Source organism: Canis lupus, chromosome X (genome assembly GCF_048164855.1).
Source record: "Canis lupus baileyi chromosome X, mCanLup2.hap1, whole genome shotgun sequence".
Classification (NCBI taxonomy): Eukaryota; Metazoa; Chordata; class Mammalia; order Carnivora; family Canidae; genus Canis; species Canis lupus.
This window is the reverse complement of record NC_132876.1, coordinates 41,433,438-41,459,164: the sequence shown is the minus strand read 5'-3', so window position 1 is coordinate 41,459,164 and position 25,727 is coordinate 41,433,438. Positions and strand designations below refer to the sequence as shown.

The 25,727-nt window shown below is 41.9% G+C and overlaps 1 protein-coding gene across 1 annotated transcript in view; it reads right to left on the bottom strand.

Moving 5' to 3' along the window:
• Positions 1 to 25,727, bottom strand: part of GUCY2F (guanylate cyclase 2F, retinal) — a 99,195-nt gene that overhangs the window by 12,576 nt on the left and 60,892 nt on the right. Inside the window, exons 9-15 of the mRNA XM_072818338.1 lie at positions 23,951 to 24,107; positions 18,329 to 18,478; positions 14,743 to 14,891; positions 12,311 to 12,474; positions 11,342 to 11,534; positions 7,409 to 7,583; positions 1,381 to 1,479 (exon numbers count right to left, since the gene is read on the bottom strand). Of these exons, the coding sequence (XP_072674439.1) occupies positions 1,381 to 1,479; positions 7,409 to 7,583; positions 11,342 to 11,534; positions 12,311 to 12,474; positions 14,743 to 14,891; positions 18,329 to 18,478; positions 23,951 to 24,107 (1,087 nt within the window). The remainder of the gene's footprint in view (positions 1 to 1,380; positions 1,480 to 7,408; positions 7,584 to 11,341; positions 11,535 to 12,310; positions 12,475 to 14,742; positions 14,892 to 18,328; positions 18,479 to 23,950; positions 24,108 to 25,727) is intronic.

The window sequence follows — 25,727 nt, the reverse complement described above, 5'->3', positions numbered from 1 at the left end:
TCTGAAAATTCAGTTTCTGCTCTCAGCTCTCTTTCCAATATGAAGTGAGTGGAGTTTCCCTGGTGCAGACCAGAATATGACTTCAGTCTTCTACAAGCTTACATCAGTCCAGTGTGCTGTGCCAAATCTGCATTGTGATTCCATGATCAATTTCACTTCATCTTGGGTTGCACTTTAAGAGCAGTCATATGCATGCAGTGGTTCCTGGATGACTACTTCCATGGCTTCTGCCATGTCTGTGGAGTTCGAAGACTTTCCCAGATGTGAGAAAATTTATTCTGACAACAGCTTCTAAGTTCTGTGCTGCCTCCTTAATCATGGCCGCACATGCTAGATTGACTAAGACTGGACCCATTGTGCAAGCCCATTTCTGCACATGAGTGATGAGGAGTGGGGTCAGACAGAGCACCACCCACTGTGATATAGGCCACCATATCATCAGGGACTAGTCTGCATATACTGCTGGAGTTTGGGAAGAGTTTATCTTGTCTAGCAGCTGCCAAAGCCAGGGCTTCTACGAGCTTAAGTGATTTTAAATAGAATACCCATGAAACCTGTGTATAGTACCTATTATTGTTTTCTGTGCTTTTCCTATATTAGTATAAACAAATTTTTGCTCAACCATGATAAAGGTAAAGGTATGTTGTGATTCTGACATTGCCTTAGTACCAGCAGAAAATAACCAATAAAGAGGTGCCAGTAACAGACAGATGGCGTAAATGTTTACAGTTTTATTCTCAAAGAAGGGGGAAAGAAATGGTATTTTGACACCATGCCTGTTTTGATAGAAACTAAAGGTTTTATATACAGGCAAATTGGAATTAATTATTTCAAAATTCCAAGCTCCTTAGACTGAGGGATTATTGCTAGCTAAATTCAATGGGGCTATTTGATAAAACCAGAACTCCTGGGATCCTAACTAGTTCAGAAAGAGGACTAGAGCAGCAAACAGCATTTGGGTGGGAGGCAGCTGATTCTGTGTGTGTCTCCACAAACTATTTGAAAAACTAAAAATGCCAGTCCCCTACTTTCTCTTTTCTAAACATGTCTTCCCCGAACCCACTAGGCTAGCCATTTTTTTTTCTTTACCCAAAGGACATCTTTAGTTGCTTCAATCAAATTGACTATTTCAGTGTCACTTAGCTACAGCTTCATTTCTGTAACAAGAAAGGTACATGTTTAATACAACATCACCCCCTACTGGCTTGCCATTAGAAACCAGGAAAAAAATGTGTGTAAAATCTTAATCTTCTCAAATTATCTTACTTTTTCAAAAAACATTAAAACATCAGGTATTCTGCTCTCCTTCCCTCTCTTGAAGAATAACCACTTTTTCAACGATAGGAGATTACCATCCCATCCCATCACTTAGAGACTCACGTAACCCTGTTGATTCCATCCGAGAAGCTGTGTTCACAGTGTCTCCAAATAGGCAGTATCTGGGCATGGTAAGGCCCACCACTCCAGCAACAACTGGCCCTGTAGAGTAGCAGTCAGTTGGCATTATAGTCAACAGGTATACAGACAGATGCTTAGATCTGTCAACGGGGACAAATAAGCATAAAAGCCAAACCAGAAAGGCCTCAGCAGAGACTCAGGATCCAAGCATGTTTGTTGCAATTAAAAAAAAAAAAAAACTGAGCCTTTGTTATGTCTTAGGGTTGGAAAGAGGGATCTCATGGGGCTATTCATTTCCCAAGAGAATTATTGCTAAGACAATTGGAAAATCTGAAAAGAAGTAGAATTGATTTTCAATCATTTGTGTTAGGGACATGGACAAGCAATATGCATAGATAATTGAAGAATTTTTAAAAATATTTTATTTATTTATTCATGACAGAAACACACAGAGAGAGAGGCAGAGACACAGGCAGAGGGAGAAGCAGGATCCATGCAAGGAGCCCAACGTGGGACTCGATCCCGCGTCTCCAGGATCACACCCCGGGCCGAAGGCAGCGCTAAACCGCCACCCGGGCTGCCCTTAAGAACATTTTCTATTTGCCATTAGAATGTATTTTGTTCTTACATTTCAATATGGCCATGTTAGGTGTTCAGACAGTGAACATTACTTGAAAAAAATTTCAGAGACCATTTTGAAAACCTAATTCAGGAGTATCTAGAAAGTTCTCCACCATTACATTTCTGGACTCTGCTTTGTTTCTATTTAAAATGGTTCAACATTATCTTTTTGCTATTTCCTGAGTTTAAAAAAGAAATTAAGTGTTTTTTGCTTCAAAAAGTTATTTCTTTAAAAAAAAAGTTATTTCTTTAATTTATAAGGATAAAAATAAATAAGAACTACAAAACTCGGGCAGCCCAGGTGGCTCAGCAGTTTAGCGCCGCCTTCAGCCCAGGGCCTGATCCTGCAGACCCGGGATACAGTCCCACAGCAGGCTCCCTGCATGAAGCCCGCTTCTCCCTCTCCCTCTGCCTGTGTCCCTGAGTCTGTCTCTCTCTCCCTCTCTCTCTATGTGTCTCTCATGAATAAATGAATTAAATATTAAAAAAAGAACTACAAAACTTACGTTTTTCATACTAATTCATTTCTTACCCATTCATATGCATTAATAGAGCACTGAGCTAAGGCACCATGATGAATAAAAAAGAAATGTAACACATGGTCTCAGTTCTTTACGAGTTTATAGTCAAAGAGAAGAGACTACTAAACAAGAAGCAACTAAGCAACAACCCGAGACAATGTATAATTGAAGTAACATAAATGGTAAAAGCAAAAGTGCTGTAATAATTTAGAAAATGGGAAGGGTTTTCTTTTTTTGGGGGGGGGAGGGTTTTCTTATTAGGACATGGTTCAGTCAAGAAGAATGAAGAAGGCGGGATTTTATTTGAATCTTGATGGGTGGGTAAGATTTGAGTAGGAGAAAAGGGACATGAATCATAGATTTGTGGTTTAGATTGAGCATGGAATCTTGGGAAGCTCTTAGAGAAAGCAGTCAGCCTAGTTCAGGGGCTAGGGAAAAACTGGAGTCAAGATTGAATATTGGGCTGCACAAGATTGAGGACCTTGAACCACTAGAGAATTTTGAGCAGGGAATTATGTGACAATGATTTTTTCCTTTTTTCTTCTCAGATCAGTGTATAGAATGCATTAAAAGGGGAGAAAGTAAAATCAGGGAAACCTGTTAGGTGGCTGTTGCTATAATGCAAGCATAAGGTTGTGAATACAGGGAAGGAGATGATGGGGAGGTGAAAGAGAGACATTGTGAAAGGAGAATCAACAGATTTATTGGCTAACAACCATGAAGAAATTGGCGTGGGCTTATGGTTTGTGGAAAAGGTGACTTGAACTTTTAGACATGTTGAATTCGAAATAATGGTGAACCATCTAAGAAGACATATACTGAAGAGCATTGGAGATGTGGAACTGAAGCACAAATGAGAGGTGAGGACTTTTCTTTAAAAGAAAAATACTGAACACTTGCTGTGTACTAAGCATTCAGGATGCAAACATGAGTAAGAAAAGTTTCCTGTCCACAACAGGGATGTCCACTCTCACCACTGCTATTCAACATAGTACTAGAAGTCCTAGCCTCAGCAATCAGGCAACAAAAAGAAATAAAAGGCATTCAAATAGGCAAAGAAGAAGTCAAACTCTCCCTCTTCACAGATGACATAATACTGTACATAGAAAACCCAAAAGACTCCACCCCAAGATTGCTAGAACTCATACAGCAATTCGGCGGTGTGGCAGAATACAAAATCAATGCCCAGAAATCAGTGGCATTTTTATACACTCACAATGAGACTGAAGAAAGAGAAATTAAGGAGTCAATCCCATTTACAACTGCACCCAAAAGCATAAGATACCTAGGAATAAACCTAACCAAAGAGGTAAAGGATCCATACCCTAAAAACTACAGAACACTTCTGAAAGAAATTGAGGAAGACACAAAGAGATGGAAAAATATTCCATGCTCATAGATTGGAAGAATTAATATTGTAAAATGTCAATGTTACCCAGGGCAATTTACACATTTAATGCAATCCCTATCAAAATACCATGGACTTTCTTCAGAGAGTTGGAACAAATCATCTTAAGATTTGTGTGGAATCAAAAAAAAAAAAAAGGTTTGTGTGGAATCAGAAAAGATCCCGAATAGCCAGGGGAATATTAAAAAAGAAAACCATAGCTGGGGGCATCACAATGCCGGATTTCAGGTTTTACTACAAAGCTGTGGTCATCAAGACAGTGTGGTACTGGCACAAAAACAGACACATAGATCAATGGAACAGAATAGAGAATCCAGAAGTGTACCCTCAACTTTATGGTCAACTAATATTCGATAAAGGAGGAAAGACTACCCACTGGCAAAAAGACAGTCTCTTCAATAAATGGTGCTGGGAAAATTGGACATCCACATGCAGAAGAATGAAACTCGGCCATTCTCTTACACCATACACAAGATAAACTCAAAATGGATGAAATATCTAAATGTGAGACAGAATCCATCAAAATCCTAGAAGAGAACACAGGCAACACCCTTTTTTAACTTGGCCATGGCAACTTCTTGCAATATACATCCATGAAGGCAAGAGAAACAGAAGCAAAAATGAACTATTGGGACTTCATCAAGATAAAAAAGCTTCTGCACAGCAAAAGAAACAGTCCACAAAACTAAAAGACAACCTACAGAATGGGAGAAGACATTTGCAAATGACATATCAGATAAAGGGCTAGTATCCAAGATCTATAAAGAACTTATTAAACTCAACACCCAAGAAACAAACAATCCAATCATGAAATGGGCAAAAGATATGAACAGAAATTTCACCAAAGAAGACATAGGCATGGCCAATATGCACATGAGAAAATGCTCCGCATCACTGGCCATCAGGAAAATAGAAATCCAAACCACAATGAGATACCACCTCACACCAGTGAGAATGGTGAAGATTAAGAAGACAGGAAACAACAAATGTTGGAGAGGATGTGGAGAAAGGGGAACCCTCTTGCACTGTTGGTGGGAATGTGAACTGGTACAGCCACTCTGGAAAACTGCGTGGAGGTTCCTCAAAGAATTAAAAATAGACCTGCCCTACGACCCAGCAATTGCACTGCTGGGGATTTACCCCAAAGATTCAGATGCAATGAAACGCCGGGACACCTGCACCCCGATGTTTATAGCAGCAATATCCACAATAGCCAAACTGTGGAAGGAGCCTTGGTGTCCATCGAAAGATGAATGGATAAAGAAGATGTGGTCTATGTATACAATGGAATATTACTCAGCCATTAGAAATGACAAATACCCACCATTTGCTTCAACGTGGATGGAACTGGAGGGTATTATGCTGAGTGAAATAAGTCAATTGAAAAAGGACAAACATTATATGGCCTCTTTTCATTTGGGGAATATAAAAATTAGTGAAAGGAATAAAGGGAAAGGAGAGAAAATGACTGAAAATATCAGTGAGGGTGACAAAACATGAGAGACACCTAACTCTGGGAAACAAAAAAGGGGTAGTGGAAAGGTGGGCGAGGGTTTGGGGTGACTGGGTGATGGGACTGAGGGGGGCACTTGGCGGGATGAGCATTGGGTGTTATGCTATATGTTGGCAAATTGAACTCCAATGAAAATTTTTTTTTAAAAAAAAGATAAGGTTCCTGTCATCAAGAAGCTTATAGTCTAAGGGTGTCTGGCTGGCTTGTTTGGTAAAGCAAGTGACTCCTGATCTTGGGGTTGTGAGTTCAAGTCCCATGTTAGATGTAGAGATTACTTTAAAATTTTTTATTTGTTTTTTTTTAAAGATTTTATTTATTCATTCGTGAAAGACACAGAGAGAGCAAGACAGTGACACAGGTAGAGGGAGAAGGAGGCTCCCCACAGGAAACCCAATGTGGGACTCGATCCCAGGACCATGAAATCATGCCCTGAGCCTAAGGCAGATGCTCAGCCACTGAGCCACCCATGCAACCCACTTAAGAAATTTTTTAAAAGGGGCATTCAGCTGTCTCAGTCAGTAGAGCATGTGACTCTTGATCTCAGGGTCATGAGTTCAAGGCTTACATGGGCCTACTTAAATTTTTTTTTAACTTTTAAAAAATATTTTTTTTATTTATTTTAGAGAGTGAGTGTGTGCAAGCAAGTGAGGGGGTAGGGGGAGAGAGAGAAGGAGAGAGAATCTCAAGCAAACTCCCTGCTGAGTGTGAATTCCACAACCCTGAAATCATGACTTGAGCCAAAACCAAGAGTTGGATGCTCAAGTGATTAAGCCACTTGGGCACCATCCTCCCCAAAGAATTAAGAAGCCTAAAGTCTAATGAAGGAGAGACATATAAACAGATTATGCTGTTGACTATAAGAAGGATCAATAGAAAGAAGCAAGAGTAGAAGCAAGGAGATGTTATTGCAGTGATCCAGGCAAAAGATGCTGGTGGCCTAGACTTGAATCATGAGAGGCAAATACAGACAAGACAGATTCAAGAAATATTTAGAAGATAAGATGCTTAAGACTTGGTAAATGGTTGAATGGTGAAATTCAGGGTGAGAGAAGAGTCAAGGAGGATGACTCCCAAGACTAACTGGATTAACTAGGTGAATGGTAGTGCCACCAACTGAAATGGAGAATACAGTAAGAGGAGGAAGCTTATGTGGGAAGAAAATAATTCTGTTTCAGATTTGAGTCTGAGATCCACATAGAACATTCAGATGGAAATTTCAGCAGCAAGTCTGATACACAAGATTGAAGCTTAAGGGAGAAGACATGTGCAGAAGTGGGGCTGGAAGTCATCAGCATACAAGTGGTAGTTAAACCATAGACATGGCACAGAAGAGTATGTAAGGGGAGAAAAAAAGTGAATGAATGATAGAACTTTGGGGGATTATCAATATTTAAGGGGCAGACAGAAACAGAAGAGATGATCAGACAATGGTAGAAAATGAAAGCCAGGATGAAGTGGGTTGAGAAACAGAAATCAAGACATGCAGAGAGCAAGGAGACCACAACTCAGAGCTTTGCAGACAATAGGAGAGCAGCCACAGTTAGAGAGCAGAAGTTGCTAAGAGAGCCAGTGAGTATAATGGAGAAAAAGCATTCAGAGAGTGATGAGCATGTCATAAAAGCCAGTTGAGGGAAGTTGTAAGTATAAAGTATTGAGGGGTGCACTACCCTTTTTCTAGTCTTCCCTTGAGGCACATAGGAAATGTCTCAAACAAGAAAGGTCGATTGAAAGGGTTTGGTACCTAGAACAAGGACTGCTGCCCACTGGGTTAGTACAGGTGCTGGGAAGAGAATAAACCTTGGGTAGGCATAAAGAAATTAGGCAGCACTAGACGCCTAGATAATCCAGCTGCCAGTAATCAGAGAAGAACTATCCTCCCCCACCTTTTCTAATTTTCCCTTGAAGTACATGTGCATGTCTTTTCTTACTTTAGCTGGCTTTCGTTACCTGAATGCAGGCCTATTCTAATCCGGACTGGCACCTCTGGCATGTGTCGCATCTTGAAGGTACCCACAGAGCTCAGGATATCTAGGGACATGTTTGCAATCTCAGCTGCATGCCGACTTCCATTCCTGTTTGGGAGCCCTGAGGCCACCATGTAAGCATCTCCAATGGTCTCTACCTGGGAATCAGGGGAAATAGAATAAGTAGGCAAATAACATGTGTGTGTGTGTGTGTGTGTGTGTGTGTGTGTGTGTGTTTGTTTTACAGAGTTTAAGGGGTATGAGGGAGGCTTATTTCTTGTGAAATAAAGAAGATGGAGAGAGACTGTCAGAGGTTCAAGGTCTAACTACACTTTAGAATCATTTAAGGAGCTTTATGTCAAAAATACATATATACATGTATTTAATACATATATACATATGTATTACATATGTCCATTACATACATATACATATGTATGTAATTACATATGTATATCACATACACATAATATATATTATATAATACATATAATATATATATTAATGTTTAGGTCCCACACCCACAGATTCTAAATGAAGCTACTTTACAGGTTCCTGGAGAGCCCTAGAGAACTATCAGGCCCAAAGTAATTCCTGAGGGAAGGGAAAGGGAAGATTTCTGGGACTACCCATATATGTCCATGGAAGAGCACCCCAGGAGAAAGTGCATATGGTGCTCCTCTAGCAAGTATTTCTCTAGAAGACTTTAGGTAAATGAGCTAGGTCAGCCTTAAGGCAAGTATAGAGAAAGGGAAAGAAAGAGGGGTCTTTCTGCTTTGCCTTGCTAATATAATGGAGTTAGTTTTGTAGTCCCTTTGGTATGAGAACTGAATCTTTTTCCACCAGCTACCGCCTCGTCTCCTAGTGCCACATCTCTAAGGGGCAGCAATACCTGCCCTCAACTCCTTTGAGACACCTGTAAAGAAAGGGAAATCTGTATTCCTCATCTTCCCAAAAGAAGTGTGCTTACTCTTTTATTTTTTTTTAATTTTTATTTATTTATGATAGTCACAGAGAGAGAGAGAGAGGCAGAGACATAAGCAGGCTCCATGCACCGGGAGCCCAACGTGGGATTCGATCCCGGGTCTCCAGGATCGTGCCTTGGGCCAAAGGCAGGCGCCAAACCGCTGCGCCACCCAGGGATCCCTGCTTACTCTTTTAGGTAACTACTAAGTTGAAGCTTTTTGAGTAAATCCAAAAGACAAGTAAGCTGGAAGGACTTCCATGAAATGTGCCAGTCAGACTCAGCTAGTACCAAGGTTGGATCCACTTAAAATCCATTTTCTTCTAGAAAACTGCACTAACAGTGCAACAGTTCAGACCACGAAATTCTGATATCATACTGCCTTGGTTAGAATCCCAGCTGCACTGTTTACAAACTGTGTGGCTTTGCCAAGTCACTTAACTTCTCGGGGCTTTAGTATCCTTTTTTTTTAAGATAGGGATAATCACAGTATCTACCTTACAGTTTCCTAAGGACTAAATAACTTAATATATGCCAAAGCACCTAAAGCCTGCATGGTGGATAAGTACGAGCTATTATCATCATCACCAAACTGATATGTCTTGACACAAGCTCTAGGATGATGGCTATGACTCCACTCCAGAGAAAGTTTAGTGATCAGCAATAGGCTTCTCATCATAACTTTCTATATAGCCAGTAACAACGTTGCTTTCAATCCATGGGACTTTGCACCTCACCATACTTCCATACAGGGCCTCCCTTACCTGGTGCAATTGGAGAAAGGGATCCCTACCCTCAAATATGCATGCCTGCCTGCACCGAGGAAGGCAACAGGTACAAGGGAAATATATGGGAGGGAGAGAGTCACAGACTGGCTATTATTAAAGAATAGTCGTTGACATTTGCCCAAAACGAGTCAGTCACACAGGAGTCCCCACAGATATGGATGAGGAGATTAGAAGGTAGGGAGCATGGGCAGTGCCTAGCCTTGGTATGGAACTGCTATAGGGGACTCTGAGTGGCATGAGCCAGCAGAAGGACCAGAAAGGGCAGAGGAGGTATAGAAAGGGGTCTGGTGGATATTGGGTGGTGGCAGGAGAATGGAAATTGAAAACAAATCACCAGCTTCATAATTCTGCAGTAACCTTCTCACTTCCATTTCAGATTATCAAGTGCCAGGGGAGGTGATTCCAATTTTACAGGTAAAGAAAATGAAAATACAAATGGGTTTGGTGACCCACTGCTGGTTCAATTTTATTTCCTTTGCACTGTTGTTTTTAATAAACAGGACTGAAAAAATAGATTTCATTTTTGTATTTGTATAGCTGTGCTCTATCCTGGAAACAGCCCACTGACTCCCTACTGCAGCCATGAAGTACCAAAATATCTTATGGCCTCATCCCTAAGACTTCCAACAATTGTCTGAACAGTATCAGCTGCACTGATTAAACCAGTGGCTGTGTTATTGCCCACACTGAATCATCTTTGATTTTAGTTTCAACTGAATCAGCTTTCAGTGATTTGTTTTTCTCTTCAGGCTGCTTGAGTTCAACAAGTTAAGACAGGTAGTCTGATTCCATGGATTTTTCCTCCATGTGGTTTTCATGTGTGCTTCTTCATTAGTTTGCAGCTCCTGGTGATTGACAGGTATGATGTCTATTTCCGAGCCCTATTTAGGTGGCTTGGCCTATCCCTGAGGCTTTCTACCTGACCTGAAAGGGCCCTGTCTAATCTGAGATAAACACACTGCCCTGTGTGTGATTTGAGAGTTAGAACATTTCAGACTACTGTGAAGGATCCAGTGAATGGAGGTACTCATTCCCCACTTCTACCTTGGTTCCTGGGATAAAGGAGCTGTCTAAAGTTTGGGATGCCTGGGGCATATCTCTCCATTAATAAGACAAGTATCCATGTTGTAGATAACGTGGAAATGGCCTTGCACAGCTATAAGATTTTTAATCATTTTCTGCCTAGAGATAAGACACATAAAAAATCAAGGGTAAGGAAGCATGGTACTCAAATGAGTGAATGTGGTCATCTGTTCTCTGCTCATCTTCTGCAACCTTGATAAGAAGAGTGGAAATTGACAGCTGGAGGGATGGGAGGAAGGTGGGAGCAGGGGGTTGAACCTCATAGTTAATGACTTCTTTAGACCTCAGTCCACTACGTGAGCTCTTGGTTACCCTGTAGCAATCCCAAAGAGCCTCAGGTCTAATAGTTCTTTGATGTATGTAATGCCAGAGTTCCCTCCTATATAAAAATGGTACTTAAGGGACTAAACCAAATTTTAATAGCATCTATTAGACCTACACAAGTTTTACCAAGATGAACTCTGTAGCACTCACCAACTGCAGGTAATGCACCAATGCTTCTTCTGTCTCCCCTTCAATACCTAGCATGATGTGGTTACTGTGGTTACTTAGCCACTGAAGTGCAATAACCCTTTTGATTCCAACCTCTTCTTAGTCTCAGTTCTAGAAAACGGCTCAAGAGAAATCTGACTAGCAATCTCTTCCTGAGTTCATCCTGTTATTTTGTAAAGTGTGAAATTTTATGCATTCTGTCTGGCCTTCACTTCTAATAATATGCCAATGGAAGTGGTATATTATTTAAATTTTACTTCATTAATCAGAAAGGGAGACAAACTATGAGAGATGCTTTACTATAGGAAACAAACTGAGGGTTGCTGGAGGGGAGGTGGGCCGGGGGGACAGGGTAATTGGATGTTGACCATTAAGGGAGGCACGTGATGTGATGAGAACTGGATGTTATACACAACTGATGAATATTGAATTCTACATCTGAAACTAAAATAAATAAATAAGTAATAAATAAATAAATCTCCTTTCATAACAACATTCAGTAAAATTCCATTTTAATTTTGGAATATATACAGAAGAGCCTTATGTAAAAATTCCTCTCTAGAATATATTTCTCTGCTGAGTAACTTACCTTGTAGACATCATGACTGCCAATGATGGCATCAAAGAGTGTGTAGAGGTCATTGAGAAGATCCACCACCTCAATGGGCTCACTCATGGCTGAGATGGTGGTAAAGCCCACAATGTCACTGAAGTACAAGGTGACCAAGTCAAAGCCCTCAGGTTCAACTGTGCAGCCCTTTTTGAGGGATTCAGCAACTGATCTGAAAAACAGACACAGCTATTCCTCAGAGGACACAAGGCTTCCTGCATGCCACACACACATCTGCTAGAACACAATTTCTCCAAAATCACTGCCAAGTAAATGGTGAGGAAGAATGTCATCTGGATGAAAACATTAATTCTTTCATTTAGTCTATAAATATATTTTGAGTGCTTATGATGTGCCAGGCATTGTGCCAGATACAGGGATACAGCATTGAATAGACAGCCATGGTCTGTGTTTTTGTTGAGATTTTTCAGCTAACCTTTTTCCTCAGTTGTCCCTTCACTCAAGGAATGTTCCCAGGTTATTGCTTTGCATGAGATCAGTTTCCTCAATTATCTCCTAGAAGATCATGTTACAACATAATCAGGTGCCTTGGAAATTTTGGAAATAGTATCAACAGGTAAGGCTTTGAATTAAGGAAGGAAAAACATAGAAAAACAACTCTTCTACTCTCCTCTAGGAGCTCAAAGAACTGCTTCCTTTTAATTGGTCAGCTTCCAAGCAAAGTCATGAAGTGACACATAGAAAAACTGCAGCACCAAAAACTTAAATGACCAGTATGCTCCACAGGTAGTGGGAAATTAGGAAGGTGTGCTCTACTCCCTTGGTTTCCAATTCATCTTTGATTTGAAGGTGTGACTCAAGCCTACTGGGAGTAGAGAGGGTGCAGGACAGGGGGAGGGAGCAGTTAGTTGATGGGCAATTTTTTTTTCTATTTTTAATAGAACACACTGTTACAAGGATTCACACTCCTCAGGTGTTCACACATACGGTGGTAGCATCTGTGTTAGAAGCTTTTCCGTTTTCTGTTTTTCAATTTCCAGCTCTTCTGTCCGTTCCTGGATCAAATCTTCCAAGTTGCTAGAATATTGCTCCAACATCCGAAGCATGGAATCAATGATATTGGTCTTCTTCCCTTTATTGAAAGTTTTAAACTGGAAGTAAAACAGAAAAAGGAGTGAAGGAGTTTTCACTCTTCAAACTCAGAGATGATAGAGTAGGACCCCTTATCACAAATCCCTTCCTCTAAAATGCCATTGCACAAGAAGTAAACCTAGGTATAAATAGGAAAATTCACCACTCAAACTCATTGTTACCCTGACCCATTCACAGGCTCATTTTCCCTGAGTACTTCTTTCCGCCACCCTTCTGGCTCTTTGAAGTCTGAGCAAAGGTCTTCTGGGAAGAATTCTCCAGCTCTCAGATGCTGTCACATGAGTAGTAACCACTTCAAAGTCAATAGGATCTCATCTTGAGCCCAGGCCATTTGTGAGTGGGATAAGGGGAAAGAAGTCATGAAGTACTATTTTACCATTCTGGATAATCAACCTACTAAATCATCCTTACTTCTAATACCACTGTGTTACCAGTTCTTGGACAGTGGATGGTTCCCTGACCTCTTAAATATGACCCAAGAACCACATGATAAGATCTACCCCTATTTCTTACCATCTTACCATGGGGGCCAGGAATAATGATGTACCCTAGCATCTACCCTTCATGTCAGTTAGGGTCATGTAGAAATTCAACTAACTGTCTTGCCCCATTATATGCCCTGATCCTTTAGATGTGGCTTTATGCCATGGATTTTTAATGTGCCCTCCAGAAACCCTGTCCATCTACAGAGGCAGGGAGCTTGGCATAGCATTGGAATCACTTGGGGGTAGCTCCTCCTTGCTGATGTGTTCAGCATGCACAAGGCCATGTTTACAACAATGAAAAGACTGGTGGTAGTTTTTCTGAGCAGACATCTAGGAATTTGTCCCAATGAACCCTCTTACACAGCTGGGCCACACATGCTCCTCTTAGTACTCAATGCCCCAAAGCTGATACTAGGGAGTTTCCTTCTGAGCCTGGTCCACATCTACAGGTCTACAAAGGTCCTACAGGTAATCTCAGTAGCCTGCTCAGATGTTGAAGGCTCCCCTATTGCCTAACCCAGGGAGCCTCCTTCTCCTTCTCTTCCTATTTAAGTTTTATTAGCTGCAGGAGTTGGCAGGCTATCCTGGTCTTTCAGATGGTCTCAACTTCCATTGAAGCATTTCAGTGATGGCAGCCCCACCAGTAACTTGTTTGAAGGCTGTATGATGTGTACTCCTTCTATCTATCACCAGCTTCCCTGCTGCCTTCTGAAATAACATCTCTAGCATCAACACAAGGGCAAATGCTTTTTCTCTTGCCTCATGGTAAGTTTTCAGAAATGTGACCTTCATGGTCCTTTGCCTTTTCCATACTATTGAACACCTGCCTGAGTGTCCTCAAAAAACCCAGCCAGACTAATGGAGGCATTGTTAGCTGGGGACATGGATGACTTCATATGCAGGGCCCCTCGGGCTTTCAATCCAACTCTTTCTTTTTTCTGCCTCAGATACCTGCCACTCACAAAGCATCTCAGTGCTGTACTCCAGCCAGGCTCAAAACTCTCTCCACCAGAGCTCACACAGCACTCACAGAAAGCACCCTCAGTTTCGGTATCTCGTAGTTTCAACACAACCATAAGCTGCATGTTCCAATATAGGAACTGTACCCTAGTTCCCCTCAGCAGTGCTCTCTCTGTCCTTTCCTCATTTCTCCTATTTATTCTCCAACTCTAGGGAAAGAATCAGCCTCTATAGAAATTCAGTCTCATAAGTAGAGAGGTTACCATTTTTCTTGCACTCTGTTGCCTCAAGTAGTTCCCTGAGAATCTTAAAAATCTGCTTTTGTACTCCCATTTGCACTTTCTTCCATCATGAGCATTCTTTCAAACACTACCTTTCTTGACCCCTCAAAACCACCTAGCATCACTTTGATGGTATACTCATCAGAACTTTCTGGGATCTTCAAAGCAAATGTGGCTCTATGAGGACCTACATCTATTCTATGATACCCATCTTTTAACAGTCTCAATGCCATTACCTTGCAAATACCCAATAGTTCAATTCTATTTCTGAAAGGTCAGTTAGGTCAGACTGTGGATGGTCTGGAACATATACAGAAGAACATTAAAACCAACCATTGCACTCTTGGAGGATGTACCAGGGATATTCCACTATCAAAGGCCTCTAAACAACCACCCCAATGCTTCTTCCCCAAGAGGAGTGATATTTTTTTCTCTTGAAAGGGTTTCCTTTCACAATATGATGAGAACCCAAGGAGTTAGTTTTGGGTAAGCTGGCTTTAGGATGACTTCTGGGCAGTGCTAAGATTCACAGAGTCCTTACCTGATTAAGTATTTCATCAAAAGTTGGTCGCTGTTCTGCAGGTTCAGCCCAGCACTGCTTCATCAGCTGGAGACATTCTGGAGGGGCATATTCAGGAGGAACCACTGGTCTGTACACAGGCGGAGGCTTCTTAAGTCTGTCTATGATTTCTGTACAGAAGTAAGAAGGGAAAGTTTCATAAAACCCCAGAAAGAACACCAAGATTTGGCAAAGATCATTGAGGTTTAGCAAAGAAAGAGATTAATTAGGAAAAGATTCACAGAAAAGCCATCTCCTTTGCTTTCTCCTTAGATGGCTTGCATATAAATTGTATCTGAGCAAAGGAAATATTAGTCAAGTGAGGAGGGGGCAAAAAATTGATCAACTGGGCTATTGGTATCATTTAGGCTCAGCTTTAACCTGCTGGTTTTAGGTTTTAGTTGTGGCCTATCTGATGTCAGTTCTAACACTACACCTCCAATGATCTGGCTCCCTTCGTTTACACCCAAATCATTTAAAGTTTCCAATGCCAGGCAGTCCGCCGGGTGGCTCAGCAATTTAGTGCTGCCTTCAGCCCAGGGCATGATCCTGGAGTCCCAGGATCAAGTCCCAGGTCGGGCTCCCTGCATGGGGCCTGCTATTTCCTCTGCCTGTATCTCTGCCTCTGTGTGTGTGTGTGTCTCTCATGAATGGATAAATAAAATCTTAAAAAAATAAATAAATAAAGTTTCCAATCCCCACAGTAGACCCACTTAGCCTTCCCTGAAGGCCCAGGCCCAGGCCCAGCCAGATCCATGCTGTGAGCCCTGCCTGGCCCCTAGGAAAGAGGATTAAGAACTCCAATAAATAGTTCAAGACCTCATCTAGATCCCCCTGGCTGCTTGTCCTTGAACTCCACTTTCAGTGAAACATTTACTATGTATCAGACTATGGGCTAATGACTTTGAATGCATTCTTTCATTAGATTCTCACTACAAACAGACGAGGTAGGAACTCTTATTTTTATTTTACAGGAGGTGAAAATGAGGGACAGAGAGAAAGTAAATTGCTCAAAGTCATATGACTAACAAGTGACAGAATTTGAATTTGACCCCAGGCAGTCTCAATTTACTATGTTGTCCTGTTTCTAAATGCCTCAATCTTCAACTGAGAGTTCCAAAATTCCCTATTCAGACCCAAAAGCCGCTAGTGACTGAGAGGTCAAGATTAGGCAGACTGAACAAGAGTGAAAACTCCCTGGAAGTAGAAAATAGTTAGCCTTCAATGTCCTCAGCAACCCACAGCAGACCTCAAACTGTTCTCTCTGCTTCCAGTCTAGCCTTCTGCAAAACATTCTTAAAACACAAATTTAACCATGTCATTTTCTTGCTTAAAGCTCATTCACGACTTCTCATAACACATAGGGTAAAACCCAAGCCCTATCTCGTCAGCTCATTTCTTATCCCTAACCCCCTCCCCATAGCCTCAACTCCAACAGGCACCAAACCTTGCTTGCCCCACTGGTGTGTTCTGCCCACCTCTGCATTGGCTGTAACACTCCAACTGTGCTGCTTTATACCATAGTGAGTGTTCCCTTGCTTCCATGAAAGGGAAGGTTTCTGCCTCTGACTTCTCAGTCCCTTGTGACATTACGCTCCTGCTCCTTTAACCCAGGTTGGCCTATATCGGTAATGGCTTCTCCATTGCAGCGCCCAACTCTCAGTGTAATAGATTGCGTGCAAACCAGTCCCTTGGAGTGTGACTGCCTTCATTCACTCTCCAGTAAAGGGAGTCCTTAGCCTTTTACCAGAACACCATTGAGTTGAATGGGTTACCTCTCTGCTTAAGCCCAGTATAATTCGTGCCCTTGAGGAGGTTATAGTCCAATTGAAGAGCTAAACAATGACCAACAATATATGTGCTGCCGAAGCAAGCACAACAATGACCAACAATATAAGCATTCTAGCAGACATTATACACAGATAAGCACAGAGGGGGCACCTGGCCCACATTGAAGAGGTCAGAGAAGGCTTTCCAGAGGAGGTGACAAAAATTGGATGGGGCAAAGTGGAGAGAAGGTAGGGGCATTCCAGGGACTGTGAGAAGCTCTCCTGAAAGCACACAGGTAGCTGGAGTGTAGGGAATGACAGAAGATAAGCTTAGAGAGGTGGCTAGGGGCCAGATTTCAAAAAGCCTTGTATGTCATGTGAGGAATCTGGGCTTCATTTGACAAGTGATGGGGAACAGTTAGGGAGTTTTGAGTAGAGGAATGATATGGGACTCTGAGTGGGGCAAAGAATAGCTAAGTATTTGGGGTTTTTTTGTTTTGTTTTGTCTACATTTTATATTTTTTTCCTTTGAAACAAATTTAGACTCCAGAAAAGTTATCAAACTATTATAATAATTGCCTGTATACCCTTCACTCAGCTTCCTCTAATGTTAATATAACCATAGTATGAAGGAAATTAATATTGGTACATTACTATTACTACTGTTCTAGTCTTTATTTGAATTTCATCAATTTCATCCCTAATATCCCTTTTCTGTCCCACAATCCAACTCAAGATCCCATATTGTATTTAGTTATTGTGTCTCAGTCAGCTTCAGTCTGTGATGGTTCCTCATTCTGCCTGTCTTTTATGACTTTGATACTTTTGATGAGTACTGGCCAATTATTTTGTAGAATGTCTCTCATTTGGGGGGTGTCTGATGTTTTCTCCTGGGTTGCTTGTTATGCATTTTTTTGCAAAAATTCCACAAGGTGATATTGTGCCCTTGTCAGTGCACTGCGTCAGGGGGTACATGATGTCAACGTGCCTTGATCATTTGGTAAAGGTGGTATCTGCAGGATCATTCTCCACTAGTAAACTTAATATTTTTCCATTTGTTTTTTTTTTTTTTTTAATTTTTTTATTTATTTATGATAGTTACAGAGAGAGAGAGAGAGGCAGAGACACAGGCAGAGGGAGAAGCAGGCTCCATGCACCGGGAGCCCGACGTGGGACTCGATCCCGGGTCTCCAGGATCGCGCCCTGGGCCAAAGGCAGGCGCCAAACCGCTGCGCCACCCAGGGATCCCTCCATTTGTAATTACTAAGTATGCAGTGGGTTCATACTCTCAGGATATGCAAATATCCTGTTTCCCCTCAAACTTTTGCCCAGTGATTTTACCATTCCTTTATGTATTATGCCTGACAGGCAGCAGCCATTTTGGTGAAAGATGAAGATAAAAGCCTAAGGCATGTCACAGGGAAAGTATGGAAGACCTTGCCATCCAGGAGCATCATGAAGGGTACTGAGATACCTGGCAGAAACTGTCCCAAAGTAGAGGAGGCTGCTAAAAAAAAAAAAAAAAAAAAAAAGCCAACATAGGTCCTGTAGGAGGTCCTTGGCTTATGTCACAATTTGGAAAGGGCCAGCTTCTTGGGTTGGGGAACTTCTTCCAAATTCCTAAATCTGTTTGGCTTTAAGTCCCACCTGCGCATAACACAGACTATTTGCAGACTAGTAGGCAGTTAGCACAAACACATAACTGTATTCACTCTTCTGGCAAATTACAACAGCCTGGGTTAGGCTGATGATCTGGGTCATGGTGGGCCCCTGGTGGCCTTTTCTCACTTCCCACTTACCTTTGGCAGGCAGATCCATCATGCAGAATGGGGTGCCTCGGACCATCACTTCTTGCATGATGATGGCAAAGCTATAGACATCTCCTGCAAAATAACCTAACCTGCTGCCCTTTGGGGCTCTCAACAGTTCAGGGGCCGTCCATAGCAACTCTGAAAAGAAAGCATTGTGTAGTGAATGCAGAGAGGATTAACTGACAGCATTTGCAATGCCCTGAAAGGTTCCAAGGGTGCTGTTTCATTGACTGCTTTACATTTTTATTAGCATGTGGCATGGCATGCCCCCCGGGGTCCAAAGCTATGAATGCATGCCCCCCGGGGTCCAAAGCTATGAATCTAAGAAATTGCACACAGAAAAAGCATACCAACTCTCCCCACTCCAGGACCATGCAAGCAGATATAGCGGCGGTGTGGGGCAAGGCAGAGAAGCTCAAAGTAGAAAAACTATCTGGCACTTGCTTTCTTGCTCTCTTGAGCCTGCAAGTAGCAATTGACAGGCTTCCAGGGAAAGGCAAGTGCACAGCCACTCTGGTTGCCATGGATTTGCTATTTGCTAAGATCTATATGTGTCTGGTAATTTGATTGTGCCAGGGCTCAAGGATTCACAAGTTGCTTTCTCCAGGTCTTCTCTAAGAGGATTAGAGGATCTCCAGGCCTCCTCTATTCCTCACAGAGCAAAAAGATGCAACAATTCCTTCAAGTTAGTTCTACAAATATTTATTGAGGGTCTATTATGTACCAGGCACTAGGTTCAGGAGAATGGCGCCAGAGATGAATTAGACCTTGCCTCTGCCCTTGTAGAGTTCACAGAGCAGTGGGCAACACAGACATGTGAATCCCTAACTGCAATACACGTCAGGGCCACTTAAGAAATATATAAAGAAATACACAATGGGGCAACTGGGTGGCTCAGTCAGTTAAGCATCCAACTCTTGGTTTTGGCACAGGTCAAGATCCCAGGGTCGTGAGATGGAGCCCCACTGTCAGACTGTGTGTTCTGCGTGGAATCTGCTTGAGGTTCTCTCTCTCCCTCTGCTCCTCCCTCCGATCATATGCTTCAGTCTCATAACTAACTAACTAACTAACTAACTAAATAAATAAATAAATAAATAAACATTAGTGATGTAAATGGAATAGTCAAAAGTTGGAGGGAGCACTTTACACAGAATCGTATTAAATTGCCATTTCTGTGAGTCAAAAATGATTGAATATTGACAATTCCATGATGCTCAAACAGAGAGAGAGAGAGAGAGAGAGAAAACTGAGCTGATCAAATTAATCCAGGAAGGCTTCCTGGAAAAGTTAGATCTTAAAGGAGCTTGTTAAAAAGGTCAAGGATGTAGTTTCCTAGAGCTGATAGGGTAAGGGCTTTACAGGGAGAAAGAACAGTACGTGCAAAAGAACAAGAAGTAGAAAGGAGCAAATTGCAGATGGGGGTCGGGGTAAGCAGATTAGCTTGGCTGAAGAGAAGGGCTCTGTTAAGGAATAATGAGAAATGAGAAATGGGGTTGATGAAGTGGGGGAGGGAGGGTTGCTAGAAGAATGAGGGCAGAAGGTGAGAGGCCCTGAGAGCCAAATGAAGGCATTTGGAGTGAATACAAAAGGCAGTAGGGGTGCGGGAGCTGGAGAGGGATTTGATGAAAGCTGTGTTCCGAAGATTAATCTGGCAACCTGCATAGGCTGGATTGAAGGAAAGAGGCTGGAGTCAGGGAGACTGGCTAGGAAGTTATTACAGTAAGAGCTGGAGGGGAAGTGAAAGGGGCCTAAGTGGGGGTGGGGGCAGCAGCTGGACAGGGAACCAGAGACACAGGAAGGCTATGATGGAGAAGGTAGTGACAGCGCTGGGGATGGACTCCTTGTGCTCCTTGGAGGGGAAAGGTTTGGAGTAAACCAGGGTTGAACTCCAGAAAGGAAGGCTGGAGAAGAGTGTCTGCTGCAGGTGAGGGTGTGTGTGAAAGTGCTGGCTAACTTCACCTTGTTAACTTTGGGGTATTAGGAAGGGAGCCCAGGGGACAAGCTCCTGCAAAGCAGGAAGGAGGATGGAGAGGTCAGTAATTATTTTGGTGTGTTAGTGAAACCCAGGAAAGAAATACTCACCCTGGAAATTCCTATTTTGAGCCAATTCTGATCAAAATAGTGGAATGGGGAACTCTAGCCTCACCTCCAATCATGTACTCATCTTCTCTCTTTGTCCTCCAGATGTCCCCAGCCTTTGTCATACCCACACACCCCCACTTTCCTGCCCCCATGAACGTCTCTGACATACTTACTATAGTGGTTTTTGCCTTTATGTCTTCTTGCCTAGGAGGACTTATATTTGCAAATAAGACCCAAAGAGATTGAATGTTACTTTGGTAAAAGGAATGCATTTCTGACTGTGGGATTTCAGGAATACATTTCTGATATAGTCTGGAAGGGAGGGCAGAGAGGTTATCTCAGAGCAAGAAAAATGCAGCTGTTTCTTCTGCTATCCTCTCTCCTACTCATTTAAAAGCAGAATAAGGGAAAAGAGGACAAAATTCTCCAGTAAAAAGCTGGATGATTAAATACAATCATTACCAAATAGTATTTTCAAAGAGCACTTACATGTATGTTGTTAATGGCTAAAATGAGGCTTTATCTGCACTATACTTATATAATTGAAAGTGGACAGTAATGAATACACTTACAACCCACCCCCATTTCCCCATCCCCACTCCAGAGCCAAGTAAGAGCCACTACCTACCATTAGACTTGAACTCTCAGGAAAACTAGAAAAATTATTTTGGCTTGTTTTGCATCTGCTGATGCCAGTACTAACTCTGAGCCTTGCTGTGGTGATAAAACTCAACCGTGGAGAGCCAGTATGGTGAAGTGCAAAAGAACAAAGAGCTGAAATTCAGGAGACAGAAGTTGAGCCCACAGATTTGCAAGAGCCTTCCAGTTATAAGATTCTATTAGCCCTGTCATCTAAGGAGGAAGCAGCAAGTATCTTTATTTAATTTTTTTAAATTTTTATTTATTTATGATAGTCACCAAGAGAGAGGGAGAGAGGCAGAGACACAGGCAGAGGGAGAAGCAGGCTCCATGCACCGGGAGCCCGACGCGGGATTCGATCCCAGGTCTCCAGGATCGCGCCCTGGGCCAAAGGCAGGCGCCAAACCACTGCGCCACCCAGGGATCCCTCTTTATTTAATTTTATTTCATCCGTTCACCAATTCAACAAACATTTATTCTGCCAGGTATAGAGTGAAAGGGAAGCAAACCTGTTTCTTGCCTTCACAGAGCTCATAGGTTAAGTTGGGAGAGAAGACGGCTAATTAAATATGTAATACCAGGGGCGCCTGGGTGGCTCAGTCAGTTAAGTGTCTGCTTTGGTTCAGGTCATGATCCAGGGTCCTGCGATGGAGCCCTGCATCTGGATCTCTGCTTAGCCTGCTTCTCCCTCTGCCTCTGCCTACTATGTTCTCTCTCTCTCTCTCTCTCTTTCTCTCTCTCTAAGAAACGAAATATTAAAAAAAAAACAGGTAATACAGCAAAATATGGTATTACAACAAAGTTCAAAGCCCTAAGAATCATAAAGAGAGAAACTTAGCTGAGCATGGGGGGCCATGACAAGTCTCTTGAATCAGTGGTATTTAAGGTGAGTCCCAAAGACAGAGTAGAATCTAGCCAGACTCAGAGGAGTGTATAACAGAGGGGGAAGAGAAGAGTATCCCAAGGAATGGGCAAAGCATGTGTGAAGGTCCAGGAGTAAGAGAGAGCCTGGGGTAGATAAACAACTGGAAGGAGTTCAGCCCTGCTAGAGCCCAGAGATAGAGGGGGAGTGATTAAGTACAAGAGGTCCACCAGACCTAACCCACACAGGGCTCATAAGCCATGTAAAGGAATTTGAACTTTTTCCTAGGAGCAATGGGAAGCCATTCAGTGAATTTTGGCACAGCTCTAACATGATCAGATTTGCAGTTGAGAAAACTCCTTCTGGCTGCAGTGTGTGAAGAATGCATTGAGCATCCAGACTGCCATTGCAATTTGGAGAGTGAAATGAAACAATAAGAAGGAGAGACAGAGCAAAAGACAGATATGGTCCACACACACACACACACACACACACCCTATCCTTTCCCCACTCCAAGACCAGAGTTTCTTAAGTTTGCAAGTTGCCAACCTGTGAATTAAATGGAACTCTGGGAAGCTGGGCATTGCGTTTATCTTTTATAGATGAGTCTTCTTGACAGGAAGCTAACTAAGTACTTGACGATCTGCATCTGCTGTCCCCAACATTCTAGCATTAATACCAGGCAACTACTCCAAGCTTTCAAACTGGAAGTAGCCACACAATAACCATAAGATTAAGTTGGCAACAAGAATAGGACCACAGAAAGAGAGAGAGGGAGAGGGAGAGAGAATATAGCACAGTTTTTATTGTGATTACCAGGAGCTTCAAGTCCTCCAAAGCATGGATGGGCAGAAAAAGGAAATTGTTATTATAAATTGTAATTTAGCTGTGTGTAGGAGTCAATATTCAAAAGACCTGAAGTGAATTCCTGGAACTACTAAGTAGCTGTAGGACTTGGGCAAATCTTGAGCCTCACTTATCTCATCTGTAAAACAAGAGTTGGACTAGATGTCTTCCTAACATTCAATATTCTGCAAGTTTTGTAAAGCACAAAGATGCTGCCCCTAATGGCTGGGCTGTCTTGTCTGCATCTATGCATATTCTTTCTGTGTCTTTCGGTCTTTGTTTCCCTTACATAGTAAAGTCAGCAGTTTTAAAACTTACACTGCCAAAGATTCTTTCAAGAATATATGTTGTAATTTTGATCTGTCCCTCTGTCTTTCTTGGGCTGTTTCTCTGTGTTTCTGTGTCACTCTCTCTTCCTCAGCCTTGCAATGCTGGCTAAAATTCTTAATGCCCAAATGTCCTCTATGTATTTAACTCCATTCTTTCTCTCCTTCTTAGTCTCTTTTCCTTCCTGTCTTCCATCAGCTCTTCCCTCACTCATCCACTCCCAATTCCCCATCTCAGATTTCTCCCATTTCTTTGATCTGTCATGACCCCTACAGGCATTGTTTGGTGCTGCTACCAGGGCACTAAATAGAAGACAAAAACACCAAATGCGCATTACAGGCATGCCTACTTATTTACTAGAAGACCATAGTTCTGTCTGAAGCCATCCCACGCAACCCACAGAGTATTTACTTGCGGGGAGCCCCCTCCTTGCTTCTTTCTCTCTGACAGAGACAGTGAGGGTAGGCTCTAGTGACATCCCATTCCAGAATGTGCTATGTGGGGGTCCAGCTGCCAAATTACCTTCCATTCAATCTGACAAGTATTTATTGAGCACCTACTGTGTGCCTATTGCTCAGCAAGTTCCTCCAGAGACTCCTGGGGTCTCCAAACAATACAGCCTAATCCTGCCACAGCAGGAACTCAACATTATTGCACTGGCTTTGTTCTGAAGGTTAGGCTGTGCTGAGATTACAGCCTGCAGACTTCATTCAACTCCTTTGGCTTGGAAATAAGGCTGAATTTTCAACAAAAGTGGATAGTTGAATCAGCCTGAGGCTTTAATTCAGTGCATATTCTCATTTGAATTTTGGAGTTACCTTGTGTGCATCAGAAGGGTACAATACCTTGCTTACCTTCCGCAGAAGGTTCCTCTTGGGAGAGTCTTAGCATTTCCAAGATGTCATTAACACCGTAATCTGTCACTTTCAGTACAAAACGCCCATCTACCACACAGTTCCGAGATTTCAGCCTCCCATGAGCAAACTCTCTGTGGTGTAAGTACTTCATGCCCTGCAGAGGATTCAAACAGGATTTCCTTAGTAACTTATTTAACTATTTTGTGCTTTTAGAGCCAGTTTCTGAGCTTGTTAATGGCATGAGCTATTATGGTCCAGAATTCAGCCCTTTTTCCCTTATATGCAGGCAAAGCAAAACTTTGACAACAAGAATTATTTCCAGGTCCCTTCCAGCTCTAAAATTGTATGCTTTTGATGAAGAATCCTATCTTGTGTGTATAGAAAATTGTATGTTATTGGGAGATTTATTAACATTTCAAACTTAGGATGGATCCATACATATAAAATTTCTGAGAATTGGAAGATTCTGATTTTTCTCCCCCCAAAAAGTCTCGCCTGACTTTCATCCACTGTTGGCAGAATGGAAATTGGTATATACTTTCTTGTGGGCAGTTTGGCAATAGGTATCAAAATTGAAAGCATGCACCCTGTGACCTAGGGAGTTTGCTTCTTCTCTAAAGAGATGCTTGTATATCTGCACAAGGAGACATACACAAGAATACTTAAGGCAGCTCCACTTCATAATATTATATAATTAAAAATACAATGAGTACCTGTCAAGAAGGGACTGTCCAAATTGTGGTGCATCCAAACTACAGAATATTCTGCAATAATTAAAAATAATAAAATAAATATGTATGTACTGACAGGAAATCATTTCTAAGCCATAAAGTAAGTGAAAAATAGAAAGGGGCAAAACTATGTGACAGTGTGTATTTTTAAAAACAAATAAAATCTATAATGTATGTAAATATACATGAGATGAATTGTAAGGTTAATCACCAAACTGTCAGCAGTGGTTAGCTCTGGGCGAGGATATGAAGGAGGGTTGAGTAAATATTATTATTTTTCCCACATATATTTATATCACTTGATTTAATACATTATTTTTGTAATTAAAAGTAGACAATAAAAAAGAAGAAAGCTGAATACTGCTGATCTCTGCAGCTTGCCTGGCAATTCTATATGACATTCAAATGTGATCTAAGATGACTTTATCAGATGGGTTTACTCATTCACATATAAATACAATTCATGTTCTAGTGCAATCATCTCAGAACTGTTTATGTTGAGCCCTTTTAAGTATCTGGCACTGTTTTGTGGCTTGACACCCCTTTGTATCTGTATGCTTTACATCTTGTCCCTCAGAAAGTCTGCAGTCCCCAGTACTTCTGAGCTGAGTCTGCAGTGGGTGAAATTTCCTCTGGGAGTTATCTAATTCTTGGGTTTCATTCATCATGGGCCTGAGAGGACTGTCATGTAGAAGTTTCTCCCTTAACTCATGGGACCTTGCTTATAGGATGAGTGGAAAGAGTACTAGAATTGAAATCAGGATGTTTGAATTCTGTTGTCAGCTTTGCCACTTAATAGTTGGCTGATAAATATTTATTGAGCACTTCCTATGTATGGCAGATACTATATAACAGAGTGTACCTCGTTTAGCTTCTCTGAGCCTCTGTAAAAGGAGGATAATCATACTTATTTTATGGAGAATTGGAATGAGATAATGTCTATAAAGCTACCTTGAAAAGGGTTAGGCCACAGTATAAAGGTCAAGACTGGCCAATATGCAGGAGGCTCAACAAGTCATTGATTAACCAGTTCAGCCCCATAA